The following is a 24,518-nucleotide window of genomic DNA, read 5'->3' as shown; positions in this document are numbered from 1 at the left end:
CCAGTTTGCTGCTGGACTCAGATTGTCGCCTCCAGATTACATACAGCAGATTATACACATTGCAGCTTTATTATTTACGAATACCCAGAAACCAACCATAAATTCTATGCTGGAATAAAACTACCTGAAGGCAGGTTTTCCATGTATCAGTGTGATAGTGGCCATTTGATTAACTACAGTTTTATTTGGGAATTTAGTCAGAGGTGCTCTCTGCAAGAGTTTTGCATATGCCATGCCTATCAGGCCTATCTATCTGAGCTGGACTCATCCTCAGGACCTTCTTCTGTGTCCCAAACGTTTTTACTGAATAAATCTGAAACCAGTATGTAATATGAGACCTGTCTGATGTGTAAAAAATACTGAAGATCAAATATCGGCAGATCTTCACTGATCCTCTTGGGAGATTTAAATAATTAATGATATTACCGGTGCTGTGCCATGTGCGTAAAATGCGCTCAGCACCTCTCTCTATTTGGCGACACATGTATCGATCCTGCTGCTGGAAGTTAACTATAAGCATTCAATAAACTCAAAGACAAGCATACTACTTATAAACAGTTGACGTTGTCCTGTGTGACCATAAAATTCATATTCTTTCATCCAAGAGTGACTTGTTCAGCACAAGACTTGTTTGGTTGGCCTGAGTGTGAGACAGCAACAGACAACAAAAACTGCAAGAACTGGCAACCTTGATTAAGTTTAAATAGACTATGAACAGTCTGCAAAAAGCGAGCTTGAAATTTAATTCATAATGATTCAAAAGCCGGTTATAGTAACTCCAAAGGGCACTTTCAGATAAAGACTGAAACCAAACTTATTGCCAAGGACGGAGCAGAGTATGACCGAGGAGCGCAGTGAGATCTAAATATTTCTTCATAGTTAGATATGGACTTGATTTCAGGCCTTTTGCAGGTTGATTGGATGAAATTATGATGGCATCTTTTATTGAGTTAAATGTATGTTTCAGGGAACTGTGAAATTCCCGCGCATGCGTGATGTTTGGTTTATCTGTTCACTGCGACAAGAGATGCAGTTATTGTATGGTTTCACTGATGTTACAGTAAAATGTTATTTATCTATTGATACATTTTGTTTTTATCTACACTAAGGATAAGATAGGGTGCGTTCAGTATATGGATTTGTTCGATATGGAAAGACTATGGATGGTGCGCTTCTATGCGCACAATAATACCACTACTGGAAATATTGTAAGACTTTGCATTCAAGCAGGGATAACTCACAGCAATAATAAACTTGAAAGGACATAAAATATTAAATATGAACGTATACATATACTGTAGCCTAATTAAATTACCGCTGCTGTGCCACGTGCGTAAAATGCGCACTCGTATCGATCTCGCTGCCGTATGGCAAATCTGAGATTATAGATTGAGTGAAAATAGAAATACCCTCTGAACAGTTTGTAATAAATGAACTTGTAGTTTATTTGTTAAAATGTTTCAAAAGCCTGCAGTATAGTCTCTTCTATAAGAGGCTGTTTATATAAAGACTGAAACAAACTAGCAGAATGACTGAGCTAAAAAAAAAATTCTTCATAGTTAGATGTGGATTTGATTTCAGGTCTTTTGCAGGTTGATTGGATGAAACTTTGGATCACAGAGGTGAGATGTCTGTAAAAACAGACGTGCACAAGATGGACGCTGAAGATTCCATGGTTGCTATGTTTGTCTCCAGGTGCATCAATTCTATATGATCATCATTTAAACATCAACAAAACCTAACTGTAAAGAAAAGTTTTCAGAACTGTCATTCGACAATTTCTTGCAAATAAACGCTTCTGCTGAGGACTTCTTACATCCTGTTAAGGACTAAAGACTCACTGAAACTGATGAGAGAGAGAAAACAAACTTCCATCATGGAAAATGTGAGATTTGAACACTTTGAAAGTCTGTGTTGTTTTCAATGTATTTAACCCTTAAAGGTCACTAATGTTTTCTCTAAAGGCTCTGACATGAACACTCCCCCAACTCGGGGTCACATGGTAAAAACAATATGTTGAAGGAGAAGTTCGGATGAACTAATGAATTACAGGGAAATGAAGAACCTGCACATGCTGTTATTTTACTGCAGTGATGCACATTGTCAGTACTGGACTGTACCAGCTCCATTTATACTGTATATTCATAAAAAAATGACCAAATATGTGCATAAAATAACTAAATCACTGCCTTACTGACAGTAATGTCATTATTTCATATATGTAATTAGATTATTTATATCACCCAGCTCCCAGCTGATGGGATACATGTCGATGTTGTGAATTCAAATGCAACACTGGAGTATTTGAAGTTAGTATATAATACCCAGCAGATATGTGATATTATATTTTCAGACAGTAGGCAACATATTGATTTAAGTCTCTGCCCTGAAGAAGACCCCTGTGTCAAAATGTGCTTGTAAGACCTATTCCAGCACAGAAAAAGGGTACACACTGCACAGAGAGAGCAGATAATGTTTTCTCTGGGGTCTCCTGGTCTGTTTATGGGCAAATATTAGGGAACAGAAGTTTCCGCCATTTTGAAGGGGGAAGTTCACTTTTTTGCAGAAATGGTGAAATGAAATTTACATTATTTAGTGCCATTTGTTGCATTTACTGCACTTGTGGAGCCTCGTTCTAACATGTATGTATTGTTGCAGTGTGATGTTCCCATCACCCTGCAAGACCACAACTACTCAAGACGCAGAATCTCTGCACGCTGGGCAGACGCTGTGAGGAAGCCTGCAACCTGGAACAAGTGTCCATGCTGCAGGGATGACCAGGTTAGACTTTTCAATTTTCTGTTTTTTTAAAGCCTTACAAAACATTTCATAATTTACTATATAGGAAGTGTAGAAAATCAAAAAGTATCTCTCTAACAACACGCTTAACTTGCTGACTGTCGTCAACTAGCTGCAGCCAATTACAGAACACTATCTTGTTGTCAAATAAAACAAAATTAAACACTGTTCATGTCACATGAAGTACTGAACATCATGTGTTTTATTAGTGGTCAGTGCCTCATTAACTTTTTAAGTTGCATTGTGGGATAATTTGAGTTCACTATTTAGGGTTTAATTAGGCCATGATAATATTTACTGGACTGTTTAGGGTATATGAATCCTCACAAACTACAGAATCAGACAATTCTACAAATGTTAAACACACTATGTTCACTATATTGTGAATAATAAATGATTTTGGACACAACTGCTGCTGCACAACTTTAATGCTCTGCATACTGGACTTACTTTTCATTTGACCTTCCTGTTAAGTTCCCATCAAACTGTGCCAGTTCACAGCTTTACTCTGTGACATTATTTTCCTTGAAATTAAATTTTTCTTGCATCCAGACTTGAATAAACTAAGGGTTATTCCTCTAAAGCCCTGTAAATTGTGAAGGTTCTTTTTACTTTTCCAAGTTCTTGATCAGTGCATCTAACGCAAATTTTTCTCTTGTGAGATTGAAACATTATCCTCTGCTGAACTTCCCCAGGAGCAGAAACACCAGCAATCTGCTACTACTGCCAAACTTCCCCGGAAGAGGAAGCGGACATCCATGGCCTGTCATTCCAGACCTTCTGCTGAACCGCCAGAGGTATTGGCTCCCACTCCTGAACCCTCCAGCCTGGCTGCCGACATTCCAAGGTTGCTGAATTTGGTCCCTCGGTCCGCCATCCCACCTGCCGACCTGCCAGTGGTCTCAAATATGGCCCCCGGCAGCCCCCGGCCCTCCACTGCCCCCCTGCAAGATGACGGCCCTCTGAAGATACACAACCGCTCAGTAGAAGAGTACCAGCAGATCTACCATGAAGTGGTTGATGACATGCTGACGTATGTTTATGAAAAATCTAAATCTTTTTCAAACAAATCATTGTCACATTTTTAGTATCACCTAAAAATCTATTAGTCATTTTTTTCAATATATAAAAACATTTTAATCCCACATATTGTGATTATTAAATGTTTGCTTCTTTCACTCCTCACAGATACAAGGATGGCCGGTTGCGTCCATACAGTTTGGAGCTTGGCCGTCGTATCAAGCAAAAGCTGTGGGAGAGACTGAATCGTCCCACGTTTACGACCTCAGCCAATGAGGACGGGCTTGTGAAGGTTGATGTATCATATGGGGTTGGAGTCTATCCTCCCCTTCATGATGTAGATATTTCATTAGAACCAAAGCTTGAGCAGCCACCAAGAAAAAGAGCTAAGAACTGAAACTGAACTGAAAGTATCAGTAGTTTGTAAATAGTTAAAGACATTAGAATAGTTCAATAAGATCAAATCTGTAAATAATATTTAGTTTTAAGTCTTTTTAACAGGTAGAATTGTCTCGTTTCATCAGTAAATGCAGCTTCTGTCTGAACTCTTTTCCAGCCAACTACACATCCAACCTCTGCTGTTGCAGCCTCCACCTGCATGTTCTACCATCCACCTGCAGCCAGAAGCTCCACCTGCAGATTCTGGAAGAAAATTACGGACACCTCCACCGACAACCTCTGCAAACCACCTGAAGTGCCACGTTCTGCCCTAAACCAGTAGCCTGTTTCAGCCTCCATCAGATCTAACTGTGCCTCCAACTGACACCAGCCATGTGCTGTCCTAGCCTCCACCTGCAGACAGCAAATAGCTGCAAACACGTGCTCCACCTAAAACATCTTACGGCCAAATTCCAAACAGCAACAAGTCGAACCTCCACCTGCAGCCTCTGCCAGGAGGCAGCTGCTGCATTCATCTGCAAGTTGCTGGCAAAGGCTACAGATGGAGATTTGATCTGCAGCAGTCTGTCAGAATCTACCAGTGGAGGCAATGGCTGCAGTCTGTACCACCTCCTCCACCTGCAGATTGTGGCAGACAGCTGCAGCCTGGGCCTCCACCTACAGCCTCTGCCAGAAACCTGCAGCCATCACCTTCATCTGCAAGTTGCTGGCAAAGATTACAGGTGGAGATTTAGTATCTGCCAGTATCTGCAGGTGAAGGCGATGGTTGTTGCCCAAACCTTCAGCAGGAGCCTCTTCCAGCAAACTGCACCACCTCCTCCACCTATAGGGTGTGGCAGAATGCTGCAACCTGAACCTCTACCAACAGATGCTTCCAGCTCATCTCTGAAACATCTGTCTCCACCTGCAGATTATGACAAACAGCTCCAGCTCACCAGCCTCCACCACCAGCCTCTGACTGCAACCTGCACCACCCCCACCAACTACAGATTCTGGCTGAGCCAGCTGCTTCCAGCTCCTCTTTGAAACATCTCCCAGGAACCTGTAGCCGCTGCCTCCACCTGCAGGTTCTGGCAGAGAGCTGCAGTCTGAATCTCCTCCTACAGCTACACCAGGTGTGTATGTCTTTCACATAAAGTACTGTAGTTAGTGATGCACAGTGGAAAGTATTGTATATAATTCTGGGCTGCATTGTGTCCTCTCACATTGACCCTTTGCACATCATGAGCACTGTTAGACGGTGCTGTGTAGTTTTTTGTATATTTTTAAAAATGATTTATGCCATATGTTGACTGTTTCTTGGATTACTACCGATTGTTTCTCTTTCCTTCTTAGTTTGAACATTCTTTATTGTGTTTGTTGGTCTTAATCTTAATCTTAATCCTCCACTTGCAGATACTAGCAGACAGCTGCAGCCCAAACCTCCACCTCCAGCGTCTGCAAGCTACCTGTACTGCTGCCTCCTCTTGCAGATTCTGAGAGACAGCTGCAGCCAGAACCTACATCACTACATCAACTTCCTTTGCTAGAAAGTTGAAGAGCCTCCCTCCACCTGAAACTACTACCAAACACCACCAACAGCTTCTTCCAGTCATCCACAGAACCATCCTCCTCCAGCTCACAGTAACCATCTGCTCCTCCAACCACTGCCTACAGTCTCTATCAGTAACCTGCAACCCCAATATCAGGAACCAGGCTATAGTTTGATTAATACAGTGACTAAAAACATATGATTTATCCATGTCTGAGCTCTGTTGTAGCTAAAACAATGTTTGAACATTTGGAAGAAAAACAAAAAACAAAACAAAAGGGGTATTTATGTCATATGTATTGTTTTGAAAATGCATTGTGAATGTTTACTGATTTCTTTTGAAATATCAAAACAAACTTTCAGTATTTTTTGTAATTAAATGTGTAGAGAATTTTCATTCTATCTCAGGGAAGGTACCTTAAGGGAATTGCATATTGTTAAAAATGGACCTCCAGCACTTAAACGCACCTTACAATAATTTCTTGTATTGTATTGAAATGAATTTGCCTCTTTCATTATTAGACCGTTTCAGGCTGCGTGTTTGAGTCCAACATTAATCTCCAACTCAAAATACTTTTGATATGATATATAGTTATATCAGGATTTTTATCACTTTTCCTCCTTTACAGAATTTTTTTCCTCAGCATTGCAGTTCATACTAACCATCTACATTTATAATAATTAAGTCATAAGATTTGCACAAACCAGTAGAAACATTATTTTACTTGACAATGTAGTTTTTAGTCAACACAGTATTAAAATAAATGTTGCAAAATTAATATGTTTATTTTCCACCAAGGTTTGTTAGATGACCAACACTGAATGAATCAAAGCAAGTTTCAGACCATCCTGCAGATTACTTGGTGTTACTTTCTTACTTTCTCTCAAACTTGTGGAAAAATTTCTATAAAATATATTATAATAAATATAAATAAAAAGAATAAATCAATTACACGTTCATGTAACTAAAGACATTTACTCAAGCATTGTACTAAATTTGAGATACTTCAGTTTTTTTTATACTTCACTACATTTTAGTGGGTAATGTTGTACTTTTTACTCCACTACATTACTACCACTTTAAAAATGTATATTTAATGTGCAAACACAATCATCATCTTATAAAATACAACATATTGTCTTATATAAAACCAAGCAGCAGTAAGTAAAATGGTTAAATAAGCTGTGCCTTGACCAGATGCAATATTGTAATGATGTAAACATGTTAATGAGTTGGTAATGGTACTTAAATATATTACCATTACATTGACAGACAGCATTTTGCTGCATGTGTTTACCTTTGAATTCATTTTACTCATACTCTTGTATCTGAATCTGAATACTTCTTCCACCACTGCACAGAACAGATTAACAACATACTGAGGGTAAAGGTAATGATCTGAATCAATATAAGATGTGATGTTAATAAAAATGGCATGAAATTAAGGGGACAATTATCTGAATCATGAAATTATTCTATACAATCATTTCGGCTGATTTGAGAACAAAGCTGATATTCATGGCATTTGACATCTAGCTGCTCTGTCTTCATCTGTATGAAGATACAGATGTTAGTAGGTGTTTCTGTCTAAAAAAAAAAAAAAAAAAAAAAAAGGAAACGGGCTCGACAAGCTCCCATGGTGCCAGGGCCTCCCATACCAACCGATAACATGCACAAGACATGGCCAGGTTCTGCCTGTGCGCTGGCAGGGCCCCCAGGTGTCACCGCGAGCGGCTCTACCTGGCGACTAGAGGCTCCCCTCGGCATGCAGTCATCTCGGCAGCATTCCAGTAGCCGAGGCGTGGGCAGCCACAGGGGTTTGTCGAGCCACGTCTCCTGTGAGGGAGTGTAATAGAAAATGACTGGAGGAGGTCCTATTTCAAATCTCTGATGGAGACCTTGATGGCATCATTGATGACATCAAACAACCAGTGCTGTCAACTGAGAACTGATGACATCCTCTGTGATGTAACATAGGCGTGACATCACAGTTGATGTCAAGACCAACATAAAATAAAATGAACGAGTGAAATAAACATCTGAAAGTCAAATTCATTGATCAATACAATATTTCTCACAACAACAGGTGGAGTTAAGGGAAGCTTGATTAATGCCAATCACAACAGCTCCTCTCATAAGCAGCAGGCAGTTTAATGAGCCAAGAGTTCAGGAGAAAACTGTTCTTCCCAAGATAAAAAAATACATACACTTCCCTAAATATGACTATACATCCCGAGCACACCAACAATAAGCAAAATACATTTCTGAATGGGGGAGAACGTTAAGTCATTGAAAAAAAGTTTTTACAATTATTATTCAGGTCTTGCAAACTGCAAGATCTAACTTCAAAATATTAGTAAATGTTTTATATTGATATATACAGACGGGTGACAAATAAAAGGGATTTTGGACTGACGTGTTGGACAGCGCTCTCCACCACTATTAAAACAACAAATGAGGGAGTATCGTTTTGAAGAATGGTATAACTGACTTTTATAAAAAATAAACAAATAAATAAAAAGTTGCGATTTTTTTCTTTTCATTTGAATGTATGTGATGTACATTGTTTGTATTGTATATTTTTTCGAATGGACTGAGTTTGACAAGAAAGTTGACATAACATAATATAAACGTGGTCAGGACATCGATAACTAATATGCAGATGAGAATAGAAGCCACCTTAATGCAGAAATGACAGAGGTTGTCACTCTGACACAGACCATCAGAAACCTGGATAATGTAAGACTCATACAGGCATATCCTGAACAGGACTAAAACCAGAACACGTTGTAAGAGGCAAACAGTGGACATGTAAAAGTACTTCATACCAGTCTGTGTGTTGTTGACACGTTACAGACCAGTGATGTGAACCCAGTGATGTGGCGAAAATCTCAGTCAAGTGCGCCCCGCGCAGTGCCTCAAATGTACACAAACATACATAAATATACATAAACGTATATAAATATACATAAAAGTACATAAATATACATAAATGTACATTCACGTACATAAATATACATAAATGTAGATAAATGTCTGCATGCAGTGAAGAAAGAAAGCAAGAGGATAGAAAAGAAAAGAAAAGAAAAGAAAGAAAAAAAGAAGCAGCAATATATACAGGCTCTGAAGCAACCAGGCTGCCTGAGCCTCCCATACCAGCACGACAGACTAGGCCAGATCTATGCACTGGCAGGGCCCCCAGGTGTCATGCATCGCGAGCTTGAGCTCAGCGGTGCACCGCGAGCTCGAGCTAAGCGGTGGACCGCGAGCTCGAGCTCAGCCATGCATGACACCTGGCGGCTATCGAGGACTCCCCTCGGCTGCGGACCGAGGCGACGGCTGCCGCATGCTGCTGCGGTGCATCAGAGCCTCCACGTCTCCTGTGAGGGAGTGTGGAATGGAGATTGATGGCAGGAGGGGGTCCTATTCATAAACTCGGTTCCAAGCCTTGACGCTGTCATTCATGACGTCAAATAAGCACTGTTGTCAACTGAGAACTGATGACACATCAATATGGACATCCTCTGTGATGTCACATAGCCGTGACGACGAACATAAGATGAAATGAAAGAGTAAAACAAACATCTGAAACTCAAATTCATTGATAAATAGAATATTTCTCACAACAACAGGTGGACTTAAGGGAAGCTTGATTGATGCCAATCACAACAGCTCCTCTCATAAGCAGCAAGATGTTTAATGAGCCAAGAGCTCCGGAGAAAACTCTTCTTCCCAAGATAAAAAAAAATATACACTTCCCTAAATATGACTATACAGCCCGAGCACACCGAATATTAACAGACAGCACCCACATTTATACAGTATGCCAAATATGCTTTGGAGGTAAGATTTGAATTTCTGTTGCAGGAGACACTGAAATTCCTGTCACCACGTGCAGTGTGCACATTGTTAGCAGACAATTAGCATATAATGTACAAAATATTACATGAAACCAGCAGGTTCTTGTAAATATTCGTTTTACAGAAGTAATCAACTTTAAATCATTCCCAAATTGTGTCAGTTATGTTACTAGGCTGTATGATCTGTAAACGGTGTAACTTAGGAAAAAATTCTCATAGAGTTAATATTGGATCATGAGGATGTCTTGTCATACTATGGGAAAACTGATGTCCTCCTGAGTGATGTATATCTCAGCAAAGGAGCAATTATGTGTTCTGATGTCAATTGTAATGGACATTTCTCACCCCAAAGCCCTCTGTGCTATGTGTGATGGTATTGTGGGAGCTGTGTATGAGGCCGGAAGATAATACTTTGCTTACTTCTTCCACCAGCGTAAAAACTTGTGTTATAGTATACAACAAAATAGTTATAACACAATATAGGCTAGTTTTAGTCTTATAGTGATGTGTGTCTGTGGTGTTGCATTGATTGGTGCGATTGATAGTAAGTGCTCCTCTTCTCCAGATGGAGGCAGTGTGGGCCAGACTAAGCAGCATTGCTTTGTGAGGTTTCTTCCTGGAACATGAAGCTGTCACAGCTGTTTGTTGTAAAGTGTGCAGAGTGTAAAAAGACTGGGTCCCGCTGTATCGCTCAGGCTGCACTACAGCGTCTATTCACAGGCGCGATCCAACTACTGAGCGGCACGGGGGCTTTGACCTGCTCCGTTTCCGACCTGGGCCGGTGCACCCCTCCTTAGACGACCTGGTGGTCCCGAGCTCCCCCAGGAGCACCATATCGATACCGAACTTAGTGCGGACACCCGATCGACATAGTCCGCTGCAGTTCAGAGCTCCTGAGCTCAAGCGATCCTCCAGCCTCAGCCTCCCGGTAACTTGGATTACAGGCGCGCGCCACTGCACCCGGCGAGAGACACTTGATTCATGGGAGTTTTGGGATTTAACAAAAGTCATGTCGCCAAGAAGCACGCTCCAGCGGCATCTAGCTTCCAAAATGCCAACTACAGTGTTGAAGGTTCATCAAACAGGTCAACAGTTTCCCAAAGATCACTCACTGATAATGTCTCATGTTTTTAATAAAGATACATAGTTTTATAACATATCTTTATGGCAAATTGCTGTTTTGATCTATGCTCATTACCAATTTATTGATGTCATCATATATATATATATATATACAGACGTTGACAAATGAAAGGAAAAGCTGGTCCAGGTCTGAATGCTTGACCCCTACAGTGAGGGGATCTGGTGGCTCTGTTATGCTGTGGGGGGCATTTTGCTGGCATGGTTTGGGTCCACTTGTCCACTCAGAGGGAAGAGTCACTGCAAATCAACACAAAGTTGTTCTGAGTCATCACCTTTGTCCTATGATGAAACATTTCTATCCTGATATGAGTGGTCTCTTTCAGGATGACAATGCCCCAATTTATATGTTCACTAGGGTTCACTGAATGTTTTGATGAGTATGAAAATGATGTGAGTCATAGTCTATACTATGGCCCTCGCAGTGACCAGATCTCAACCCAAATTGAACACCTATGAGAACTTTTGGACTGACGTGTTAGACAGCGCTCTCCACCACCATCAAAACAACAAATGAGGGAGTATCGTTTTGAAGAATGGTATAACTGACTTTTATAAAAAATAAATAAATAAATAAAAAGTTGTGATTTTTTTCTTTTCATTTGAATGTATGTGATGTACATTGTTTGTATTGTATATTTTTTCAAATGGACTGAGTTTGACAACAAAGTTGACATAACATAATATAAACGTGGTCAGGACATCGATAACTAATATGCAGATGAGAATAGAAGCCACCTTAATGCAGAAATGACAGAGGTTGTCACTCCGACACAGACCATCAGAAACCTGGATAATGTAAGACTCATACAGGCATATCCTGAACAGGACTAAAACCAGAACACGTTGTAAGAGGCAAACAGTGGACATGTAAAAGTGCTTAATACCAGTCTGTGTGTTGTTGACACGTTACAGACCAGTGATGTGAACCCAGTGATGTGGCGAAAATCTCAGTCAAGTGCGCCCCGCACAGTGCCTCAAATGTACACAAACATACATAAATATACATTAACGTATATACATATACATAAACGTATATATACATTCACGTACAGTACAGACCAAAAGTTTGGACACACCTTCTCATTCAATGAGTTTCCTTTCTTTTCATGACTATTGACATTGTAGATTCACACTGAAGGCATCAAAACTATGAATTAACACATGTGGAAATATGTACTTAACAAAAAAGTGTAAAACAACTGAAAATACGCCTTATATTCTAGTTTCTTCAAAGTAGCCACCTTTTGCTCTGATTACTGCTTTGCACGCACTCTGCATTCTCTTGATGAGCTTCAAGAGGTAGTCACCTGAAATGGTTTCCACTTCACAGGTGTGCCCTGTCAGGTTTAATAAGTGGGATTTCTTGCCTTATAAATGGGGTTGGGACCATCAGTTGTGTTGTGCAGAAGTCAGGTGGATACACAGCTGATAGTCCTACTGAATAGACTGTTAGAATTTGTATTATGGCAAGAAAAAAGCAGCTAAGTAAAGAAAAACGAGTGGCCATCATTACTTTAAGAACTGAAGGTCAGTCAGTCCGAAAAATTGGGAAAACTTTGAAAGTGTCCCCAAGTGCAGTCGCAAAAACCATCAAGCGCTACAAAGAAACTGGCTCACATGAGGACCGCCCCAGGAAAGGAAGACCAAGAGTCACCTCTGCTGCGGAGGATAAGTTCATCCGAGTCACCAGCCTCAGACATCGCAGGTTAACAGCAGCTCAGATTAGAGACCAGGTCAATGCCACACAGAGTTCTAGCAGCAGACACATCTCTAGAACAACTGTTAAGAGGAGACTGTGTGAATCAGGCCTTCATGGTAGAATAGCTGCTAGGAAACCACTGCTAAGGACAGGCAACAAGCAGAAGAGAATTGTTTGGGCTAAAGAACACAAGGAATGGACATTAAACCAGTGGAAATCTGTGCTTTGGTCTGATGAGTCCAAATTTGAGATCTTTGGTTCCAACCACCGTGTCTTTGTGCGAGGCAGAAAAGGTGAACAGATGGACTCTACATGCCTGGTTCCCACCGTGAAGCATGGAGGAGGAGGTGTGATGGTGTGGGGGTGCTTTGCTGGTGACACTGTTGGGGATTTATTCCAAATTGAAGGCATACTGAACCAGCATGGCTACCACAGCATCTTGCAGCAGCATGCTATTCCATCCGGTTTGCATTTAGTTGGACCATCATTTATTTTTCAACAGGACAATGACCCCAAACACACCTCCAGGCTGTGTAAGGGCTATTTGACCAAGAAGGAGAGTGATGGGGTGCTGCGCCAGATGACCTGGCCTCCACAGTCCCCGGACCTGAACCCAATTGAGATGGTTTGGGGTGAGCTGGACCGCAGAGTGAAGGCAAAAGGGCCAACAAGTGCTAAGCATCTCTGGGAACTCCTTCAAGACTGTTGGAAGACCATTTCAGGTGACTACCTCTTGAAGCTCATCAAGAGAATGCCAAGAGTGTGCGAAGCAGTAGTCAAAGCAAAAGGTGGCTACTTTGAAGAAACTAGAATATAAGACATATTTTCAGTTGCTTCACACTTTTTTGTTAAGTATATAATTCCACATGTGTTAATTCATAGTTTTGATGCCTTCAGTGTGAATCGACAATTTTCATAGTCATGAAAATAAAGAAAACTCTTTGAATGAGAAGGTGTGTCCAAACTTTTGGTCTGTACTGTAAATATACATAAACACACATAAATATACATTAACGTATATAAATATACATAAACGTACATAAATGTATGCATGCAGTGAAGAAAAGAAAAGAAAAGAAAGAAAAAAAGAAGCAGCAATATATACAGGCTCTGAAGCACCCAGGCTGCCTGAGCCTCCCATACCAGCACGACAGACTAGGCCAGATCTATGCACTGGCAGGGCCCCCAGGTGTCATGCATCGCGAGCTTCAGCTCAGCGGTGCACCGCGAGCTCGAGCTCAGCCATGCATGACACCTGGCGGCTATCAAGGACTCCCCTCGGCTGCAGACGTGGGCCGAGGCATGGGCTGCCATGGTGCTGCAGTGCATCAGAGCCTCCATGTCTCCTGTGAGGGAGTGTGGAATGGAGATTGATGGCAGGAGGGGGTCCTATTTATAAACTCGGTTCCAAGCCTTGACGCTGTCATTCATGACGTCAAATAAGCACTGTTGTCAACTGAGAACTGATGGGACATCATTATGGACATCCTCTGTGGTGTCACATAGCCCTGGCATGATAGATGACGTCACCACAAACATTCAATAAAACAAACACGGAGGATGTCCATATTGATGTGTCATCACTTCTCAGTTGACAGCAGTGGTCATTTTACGTCATCCATGACGCCATCAAGGCTCAGACCTTAGGTTGTGAACAGGAACTCCTCCAGTCATCTGGCTGCTAACGAGGAGTCTCCTCGATGCTTCTCGTTACCTCCAGGTGAAGCCGCTGAGTTTAATCTGTGGGTGACACCTGGGGGCCCTACCAGCGTGCAGACCTGGCCAACTCTGTTTAATCGCTGCTGGTACGGGAGGCTCTGGCTCCATGGGAGTTTCAGAGCCTGAATATTTGCTATTTCCTTCTTTCATCCGCTTCTTTTTTTCTCCACAGGTTGTCAAGTTGTGGTTCAGGTGCGCCCGGTGAGATTTCCATGAATCCACTAAAGTGCGCTGGGCACGTCCCGACGCACTGCGCAGGGCGCACTTGATTGAGATTTTCGCCACATCACTCTTTAACTTGTCAATGGCACACCACCTGTTATTGAGTATGTAACCCACTAGGTGCTACAGGGTAAAGAATAAAGAATATATGGACCAGGGGCTAGCTTCGTAATGGGAGGGTTGAAAAGGGAATGGCAGACAAAACAGGTAAATGGAGCCACCAGGAACGTTTGAGGTAAGTTTACTGTACCAAGTTATAAAACATGAACATAAAATGCAGTGCAATTATCATCAATATCTCAAGATTTCACAGTCTTTCAGCAGAACTTGAATTGAAAGTGTCCATGAGTGTAATGTCCCTTTAATGTCTTTGCCATATCAGTCAGCGCGCTCAAGTCAATGTTTTATGTCAAGTCAGGGGGGAAAATTCAAGTAGTCAGATGTGTGGTGGTCCTACCACACTGATACTTGAGTGGAAGCAAAAAAAGATACCAGGTCCTCTTCTCAGGTCTCGGTTCCTCACTCCTTAGGTTAAGAAGAGATCTCACTGGGGGCTCGCCATCTCCCATCCACAGGGAGAATCCAGATCCAGTTCTCTAGTTCTCAAAAAAACCCAGCCTGCATGAAGACAGGACTGTTATTTTCATGACGTCACTACTTTTCTCTAATGGCCATAGTAATATAATAATTCTCCACACATTACTGTAGCACAATAATGATGAAATGAATTCTCTCTTTTAACTGTACAGTTGATGTTGTTGTTTTTATCTCAATGTAAGTATTTCCCACATTTTATACATTTTTTTCAACCTTTTTATACATTTTTAATCAACCTTTTAAACATGAATTTAATCAACATGAATTTTAGCTGTTAACCCTTGAATTATGATGTTTTAACTTTTAGTTATAAATGAACTTATCCATCAGTTTCATCATACAAGGTATCTCAATATAACTACACACACAGTATCAAAATAAACATCATACCTTACTTCTTCTAAATGATCGGAGCAATAATATTCAGTTTTTAACTCTTAAGATAGTTAACACAAACAGTGAGCAGCAGTGATAAGCCAAGTTCACGCGTTTATGGAGCACAGACACGTTTTCTGCCACCTCACACATCAACTCACAGTGTGGCTAATACAGTTAGCATGCGCTGGCGCTGATTAGCTCGGCAACTCACCGAGACGATAATGCCAAAAGTACTACTACTCCTGGCTCACGGACCCTCGCACATGGATGTGTTAATAATCGCTGTTCTAACTCTCTATTTCTCATCCACTCCGACCGCTGCTGTTTTACCCGCACTGCAACTCACTGACTTCTGCGTAAAGAGATGGTCGGACTTAACTCCCTCTAAGCAATCATAAGTTTGCTCTAGTTGATATGACAAATAAGGACTGTGTGTGTAAAATAAGTCATTGACAGATTGATTAACAAATGAAAATGAGATAAATGAGGAAACTATGGAAAAATAAAGATAGAATTGGACCCAATTCTCTACTGGGTTACAAGTACTTTAACACGTACACTGTTTGCCTGTTACAACTTGTCCTGGATTTAGTCCTGTTCGGGACATGTCTGCAGGCAGTCATCTCAGTCAATTGCGCCCCGCGCAGCGCAGATGTACATAAACCTACATAAATATACATGAACGTATATAAATATACATAAAAGTACATAAATATACATGGACGTACATAAATATACATAAATGTACATTCATGTACATAAATATACATAAATGTAGATAAATGTATGCATGCAGTGAAGAAAGAAAGCAAGAGGATAGAAAAGAAAAGAGAAGAAAAGAAAGAAAAAAAGAAGCAGCAATATATACAGGCTCTGAAGCAACCAGGCTGCCTGAGCCTCCCATACCAGCACGACAGACTAGGCCAGATCTATGCACTGGCAGGGCCCCCAGGTGTCATGCATCGCGAGCTTGAGCTCAGCGGTGCACCGCGAGCTCGAGCTAAGCGGTGGACCGCGAGCTCGAGCTCAGCCATGCATGACACCTGGCGGCTATCGAGGACTCCCCTCGGCTGCGGACCGAGGCGACGGCTGCCGCATGCTGCTGCGGTGCATCAGAGCCTCCACGTCTCCTGTGAGGGAGTGTGGAATGGAGATTGATGGCAGGAGGGGGTCCTATTTATAAACTCGGTTCCAAGCCTTGACGCTGTCATTCATGACGTCAAATAAGCACTGCTGTCAACTGAGAACTGATGACACATCAATATGGACATCCTCTGTGATGTCACATAGCCGTGACGACGAACATAAGATGAAACGAAAGAGTAAAATAAACATCTGAAACTCAAATTCATTGATAAATAGAATATTTCTCACAACAACAGGTGGACTTAAGGGAAGCTTGGTTGATGCCAATCACAACAGCTCCTCTCATAAGCAGCAGGCACTTTAACGAGCCAAGAGCTCCGGAGAAAACTGTTCTTCCCAAGATAAAAAAAAATATACACTTCCCTAAATATGACTATACAGCCCGAGCACACCGAATATTAACAGACAGCACCCACATTTATACAGTATGCCAAATATGCTTTGGAGGTAAGATTTGAATTTTTGTTGCAGGAGACACTGAAATTCCTGTCACCACGTGCAGTGTGCACATTGTTAGCAGACAATTAGCATATAATGTACAAAATATTACATGAAACCAGCAGGTTCTTGTAAATATTCGTTTTACAGAAGTAATCAACTTTAAATCATTCCCAAATTGTGTCAGTTATGTTACTAGGCTGTATGATCTGTAAACGGTGTAACTTAGGAAAAAATTCTCATAGAGTTAATATTGGATCATGAGGATGTCTTGTCATACTATGGGAAAACTGATGTCCTCCTGAGTGATGTATATCTCAGCAAAGGAGCAATTATGTGTTCTGATGTCAATTGTAATGGACATTTCTCACCCCAAAGCCCTCTGTGCTATGTGTGATGGTATTGTGGGAGCTGTGCATGAGGCCGGAAGATAATACTTTGCTTACTTCTTCCACCACCGTAAAAACTTGTGTTATAGTATACAACAAAATAGTTATAACACAATATAGGCTCGTTTTAGTGTTATAGTGATGTGTGTCTGTGGTGCTGCATTGATTGGTGCGATTGATAGTAAGTGCTCCTCTTCTCCAGGTGGAGGCAGTGTGGGCCAGACTAAGCAGCATTGCTTTGTGAGGTTTCTTCCTGGAACATGAAGTTGTCACAGCTGTTTGTTGTAAAGTGAGCAGAGTGTAAAAGGACTGTGTCCCGCTGTATCGCTCAGGCTGCACTACAGCGTCTATTCACAGGCGCGATCCAACTACTGAGCGGCACGGGGGCTTTGACCTGCTCCGTTTCCGACCTGGGCCGGTGCACCCCTCCTTAGACGACCTGGTGGTCCCGAGCTCCCCCAGGAGCACCATATCGATACCGAACTTAGTGCGGACACCCGATCGACATAGTCCGCTGCAGTTCAGAGCTCCTGAGCTCAAGCGATCCTCCAGCCTCAGCCTCCCGGTAACTTGGATTACAGGCGCGCGCCACCGCACCCGGCGAGAGACACTTGATTCATGGGAGTTTTGGGATTTAACAAAAGTCATGTCGCCAAGAAGCACGCTCCAGCGCCATCTAGCTTCCAAAATGCCAACTACAGTGTTGAAGGTTCATCAAACAGGTCAACAGTTTCCCAAAGATCACTCACTGATAATGTCTCATGTTTTGAATAAAGATACATAGTTTTATAACATATCTTTATGGCAAATTGCTGTTTTAATCTATGCTCATTATGAATTAATTGATATCATCCTATATACATACAGACGGTTGACAAATGAAAGGAAAAACTGGTCCAGGTCTGAATGCTTGACCCCTACAGTGAGGGGATCTGGTGGCTCTGTTATGCTGTGGGGGGCATTTTGCTGGCATGGTTTGGGTCCACTTGTCCACTCAGAGGGAAGAGTCACTGCAAATCAACACAAAGTTGTTCTGAGTCATCACCTTTGTCCTATGATGAAACATTTCTATCCTGATATGAGTGGTCTCTTTCAGGATGACAATGCTCCAATTTATATGTTCACTAGGGAACACTGAATGTTTTGATGAGTATGAAAATGATGTGAGTCATAGTCTATACTATGGCCCTCGCAGTCACCAGATCTCAACCCAAATTGAACACCTATGAGAACTTTTGGACTGACGTGTTAGACAGCGCTCTCCACCACCATCAAAACAACAAATGAGGGAGTATCGTTTTGAAGAATGGTATAACTGACTTTTATAAAAAATAAATAAATAAATAAAAAGTTGTGATTTTTTTCTTTTCATTTGAATGTATGTGATGTACATTGTTTGTATTGTATATTTTTTCAAATGGACTGAGTTTGACAACAAAGTTGACATAACATAATATAAACGTGGTCAGGACATCGATAACTAATATGCAGATGAGAATAGAAGCCACCTTAATGCAGAAATGACAGAGGTTGTCACTCCGACACAGACCATCAGAAACCTGGATAATGTAAGACTCATACAGGCATATCCTGAACAGGACTAAAACCAGAACACGTTGTAAGAGGCAAACAGTGGACATGTAAAAGTGCTTAATACCAGTCTGTGTGTTGTTGACACGTTACAGACCAGTGATGTGAACCCAGTGATGTGGCGAAAATGTCAGTCAAGTGCGCCCCGCGCAGTGCCTCAAATGTACACAAACATACATAAATATACATTAACGTATATACATATACATAAACGTATATATACATTCACGTACAGTACAGACCAAAAGTTTGGACACACCTTCTCATTCAATGAGTTTCCTTTCTTTTCATGACTATTGACATTGTAGATTCACACTGAAGGCATCAAAACTATGAATTAACACATGTGGAAATATGTACTTAACAAAAAAGTGTAAAACAACTGAAAATACGCCTTATATTCTAGTTTCTTCAAAGTAGCCACCTTTTGCTCTGATTACTGCTTTGCACGCACTCTGCATTCTCTTGATGAGCTTCAAGAGGTAGTCACCTGAAATGGTTTCCACTTCACAGGTGTGCCCTGTCAGGTTTAATAAGTGGGATTTCTTGCCTTATAAATGGGGTTGGGACCATCAGTTGTGTTGTGCAGAAGTCAGGTGGATACACAGCTGATAGTCCTACTGAATAGACTGTTAGAATTTGTATTATGGCAAGAAAAAAGCAGCTAAGTAAAGAAAAACGAGTGGCCATCATTACTTTAAGAACTGAAGGTCAGTCAGTCCGAAAAATTGGGAAAACTTTGAAAGTGTCCCCAAGTGCAGTCGCAAAAACCATCAAGCGCTACAAAGAAACTGGCTCACATGAGGACCGCCCCAGGAAAGGAAGACCAAGAGTCACCTCTGCTGCGGAGGATAAGTTCATCCGAGTCACCAGCCTCAGACATCGCAGGTTAACAGCAGCTCAGATTAGAGACCAGGTCAATGCCACACAGAGTTCTAGCAGCAGACACATCTCTAGAACAACTGTTAAGAGGAGACTGTGTGAATCAGGCCTTCATGGTAGAATAGCTGCTAGGAAACCACTGCTAAGGACAGGCAACAAGCAGAAGAGAATTGTTTGGGCTAAAGAACACAAGGAATGGACATTAAACCAGTGGAAATCTGTGCTTTGGTCTGATGAGTCCAAATTTGAGATCTTTGGTTCCAACCACCGTGTCTTTGTGCGAGGCAGAAAAGGTGAACAGATGGACTCTACATGCCTGGTTCCCACCGTGAAGCATGGAGGAGGAGGTGTGATGGTGTGGGGGTGCTTTGCTGGTGACACTGTTGGGGATTTATTCCAAATTGAAGGCATACTGAACCAGCATGGCTACCACAGCATCTTGCAGCAGCATGCTATTCCATCCGGTTTGCATTTAGTTGGACCATCATTTATTTTTCAACAGGACAATGACCCCAAACACACCTCCAGGCTGTGTAAGGGCTATTTGACCAAGAAGGAGAGTGATGGGGTGCTGCGCCAGATGACCTGGCCTCCACAGTCCCCGGACCTGAACCCAATCGAGATGGTTTGGGGTGAGCTGGACCGCAGAGTGAAGGCAAAAGGGCCAACAAGTGCTAAGCATCTCTGGGAACTCCTTCAAGACTGTTGGAAGACCATTTCAGGTGACTACCTCTTGAAGCTCATCAAGAGAATGCCAAGAGTGTGCGAAGCAGTAGTCAAAGCAAAAGGTGGCTACTTTGAAGAAACTAGAATATAAGACATATTTTCAGTTGCTTCACACTTTTTTGTTAAGTATATAATTCCACATGTGTTAATTCATAGTTTTGATGCCTTCAGTGTGAATCGACAATTTTCATAGTCATGAAAATAAAGAAAACTCTTTGAATGAGAAGGTGTGTCCAAACTTTTGGTCTGTACTGTAAATATACATAAACACACATAAATATACATTAACGTATATAAATATACATAAACGTACATAAATGTATGCATGCAGTGAAGAAAAGAAAAGAAAAGAAAGAAAAAAAGAAGCAGCAATATATACAGGCTCTGAAGCAACCAGGCTGCCTGAGCCTCCCATACCAGCACGACAGACTAGGCCAGATCTATGCACTGGCAGGGCCCCCAGGTGTCATGCATCGCGAGCTTCAGCTCAGCGGTGCACCGCGAGCTCGAGCTCAGCCATGCATGACACCTGGCGGCTATCGAGGACTCCCCTCGGCTGCAGACGTGGGCCGAGGCGTGGGCTACCATGGTGCTGCAGTGCATCAGAGCCTCCACGTCTCCTGTGAGGGAGTGTGGAATGGAGATTGATGGCAGGAGGGGGTCCTATTTATAAACTCGGTTCCAAGCCTTGACGCTGTCATTCATGACGTCAAATAAGCACTGTTGTCAACTGAGAACTGATGGGACATCATTATGGACATCCTCTGTGGTGTCACATAGCCCTGGCATGATAGATGACGTCACCACAAACATTCAATAAAACAAACACGGAGGATGTCCATATTGATGTGTCATCACTTCTCAGTTGACAGCAGTGGTCATTTTACGTCATCCATGACGCCATCAAGGCTCAGACCTTAGGTTGTGAACAGGAACTCCTCCAGTCATCTGGCTGCTAACGAGGAGTCTCCTCGATGCTTCTCGTTACCTCCAGGTGAAGCCGCTGAGTTTAATCTGTGGGTGACACCTGGGGGCCCTACCAGCGTGCAGACCTGGCCAACTCTGTTTAATCGCTGCTGGTACGGGAGGCTCTGGCTCCATGGGAGTTTCAGAGCCTGAATATTTGCTATTTCCTTCTTTCATCCGCTTCTTTTTTTCTCCACAGGTTGTCAAGTTGTGGTTCAGGTGCGCCCGGCGAGATTTCCATGAATCCACTAAAGTGCGCTGGGCACGTCCCGACGCACTGCGCAGGGCGCACTTGATTGAGATTTTCGCCACATCACTCCTTAACTTGTCAATGGCACACCACCTGTTATTGAGTATGTAACCCACTAGGTGCTGCAGGGTAAAGAATAAAGAATATATGGACCAGGGGCTAGCTTCGTAATGGGAGGGTTGAAAAGGGAATGGCAGACAAAAAAGGTAAATGGAGCCACCAGGAACGTTTCAGGTAAGTTTACTGTACCAAGTTATAAAACATGAACATAAAATGCAGTGCAATTATCATCAATATCTCAAGATTTCACAGTCTTTCAGCAGAACTTGAATTGAAAGAGTGTAATGTCCCTTTAATGTCTTTGCCATATCAGTCAGCGCGCTCAAGTCAATGTTTTATGTCAAGTCAGGGGGAAAAATTCAAGTAGTCGGATGTGTGGTGGTCCTACCACACTGATACTTGAGTGGAAGCAAAAAAAGATACCAGGTCCTCTTCTCAGGTCTCGGTTCCTCACTCCTTAGGTTAAGAAGAGATCTCACTGGGGGCTCGCCATCTCCCATCCACAGGGAGAATCCAGATCCAGTTCTCTAGTTCTCAAAAAAACCCAGCCTGCATGAAGACAGGACTGTTATTTTCATGACGTCACTACTTTTCTCTAATGGCCATAGTAATATAATAATTCTCCACACATTACTGTAGCACAATAATGATTAAATGAATTCTCTCTTTTAACTGTACAGTTGTTGTTGTTGTTGTTTTTTTTTATCTCAATGTCAGTATTTCCCACATTTTATACATTTTTTTCAACCTTTTTATACATTTTTAATCAACCTTTTAAACATGAATTTAATCAACATGAATTTTAGCTGTTAACCCTTGAATTATGATGTTTTAACTTTTAGTTATAAATGAACTTATCCATCAGTTTCATCATACAAGGTATCTCAATATAACTACACACACAGTATCAAAATAAACATCATACCTTACTTCTTCTAAATTATCAGAGCAATAATATTCAGTTTTTAACTCTTAAGATAGTTAACAGAAACAGTGAGCAGCAGTGATAAGCCAAGTTCAAGCGTTTATGGAGCACAGACACGTTTTCTGCCACCTCACACATCAACTCACAGTGTGGCTAATACAGTTAGCATGCGCTGGCGCTAATTAGCTCGGCAACTTACCGAGACGATAATGCCAAAAGTACTACTACTCCTGGCTCACGGACCCTCGCACACCTCTGACGTCTTCAGAAGAGTATTTTATCTCATGGATGTGTTAATAATCGCTGTTCTAACTCTCTATTTCTCATCCACTCCGACCGCTGCTGTTTTACCCGCACTGCAACTCACTGACTTCTGCGTAAAGAGATGGTCGGACTTAACTCCCTCTAAGCAATCATAAGTTTGCTCTAGTTGATATGACAAATAAGGACTGTGTGTGTAAAATAAGTCATTGACAGATTGATTAACAAATGAAAATTAGATAAATGAGGAAACTATGGAAAAATAAAGATATAATTGGACCCAATTCTCTACCGGGTTACAAGTACTTTAACACGTACACTGTTTGCCTGTTACAACTTGTCCTGGATTTAGTCCTGTTCGGGACATGTCTGCAGGCAGTCATCTCAGTCAATTGCGCCCCGCGCAGCGCAGATGTACATAAACCTACATAAATATACATTCACGTATATAAATATACATAAAAGTACGTAAATATACATGGACGTACATAAATATACATAAATGTAGATAAATGTATGCATGCAGTGAAGAAAGAAAGCAAGAGGATAGAAAAGAAAAGAAAAGAAAAGAGAAGAGAAGAAAAGAAAGAAAAAAAGAAGCAGCAATATATACAGGCTCTGAAGCAACCAGGCTGCCTGAGCCTCCCATACCAGCACGACAGACTAGGCCAGATCTATGCACTGGCAGGGCCCCCAGGTGTCATGCATCGCGAGCTTGAGCTCAGCGGTGCACCGCGAGCTCGAGCTAAGCGGTGGACCGCGAGCTCGAGCTCAGCCATGCATGACACCTGGCGGCTATCGAGGACTCCCCTCGGCTGCGGACCGAGGCGACGGCTGCCGCATGCTGCTGCGGTGCATCAGAGCCTCCACGTCTCCTGTGAGGGAGTGTGGAATGGAGATTGATGGCAGGAGGGGGTCCTATTTATAAACTCGCTTCCAAGCCTTGACGCTGTCATTCATGACGTCAAATAAGCACTGCTGTCAACTGACAACTGATGACACATCAATATGGACATCCTCTGTGATGTCACATAGCCGTGACGACGAACATAAGATGAAATGAAAGAGTAAAATAAACATCTGAAACTCAAATTCATTGATAAATAGAATATTTCTCACAACAACAGGTGGACTTAAGGGAAGCTTGATTGATGCCAATCACAACAGCTCCTCTCATAAGCAGCAGGCACTTTAATGAGCCAAGAGCTCCGGAGAAAACTGTTCTTCTCAAGATAAAAAAAAATATACACTTCCCTAAATATGACTATACAGCCCGAGCACACCGAATATTAACAGACAGCACCCACATTTATACAGTACAAGCATGATTTCTGACATCACAACTAGTTTGGAGCCAATCGTGGTCCAGTATACAACTTACAGAAGTGTGATGTGGAAACTTGATTTGACGTGACATGAGGTTTTTTGACATGGTGTGATGTGATCATTTGTGATCAATAGATAATTCATGGCCATGTTGTTGAACTTGTGACTTGGTTCAGGGTGTTTGGATGAGG

At 41.9% G+C, this 24,518-nt stretch overlaps 1 protein-coding gene across 2 annotated transcripts; it reads left to right on the top strand.

Moving 5' to 3' along the window:
* Positions 1 to 1,374: 1,374 nt before the first annotated feature.
* Positions 1,375 to 6,267, top strand: LOC122997107. 2 transcript variants are annotated; one of them, XM_044373094.1, is made up of 5 exons: positions 1,375 to 1,622; positions 2,659 to 2,781; positions 3,495 to 3,832; positions 3,988 to 5,333; positions 5,614 to 6,267. In XM_044373094.1, the coding sequence occupies exons 1-4, from the start codon at positions 1,602 to 1,604 to the stop codon at positions 4,214 to 4,216; spliced, it is 711 nt and encodes a 236-aa protein (XP_044229029.1). In that variant the 5' UTR covers positions 1,375 to 1,601; the 3' UTR covers positions 4,217 to 5,333; positions 5,614 to 6,267. The 2 variants fall into 2 exon arrangements, with proteins under 2 accessions (XP_044229029.1, XP_044229028.1); XM_044373093.1 differs by lacking the exon at positions 1,375 to 1,622 and adding an exon at positions 1,685 to 1,885.
* The last annotated feature ends 18,251 nt before the right edge of the window (positions 6,268 to 24,518 follow it).

Source organism: Thunnus albacares, chromosome 14 (assembly GCF_914725855.1).
Source record: "Thunnus albacares chromosome 14, fThuAlb1.1, whole genome shotgun sequence".
NCBI lineage: Eukaryota > Metazoa > Chordata > Actinopteri > Scombriformes > Scombridae > Thunnus > Thunnus albacares.
This window is presented reverse-complemented; position numbering and strand designations above follow the sequence as displayed.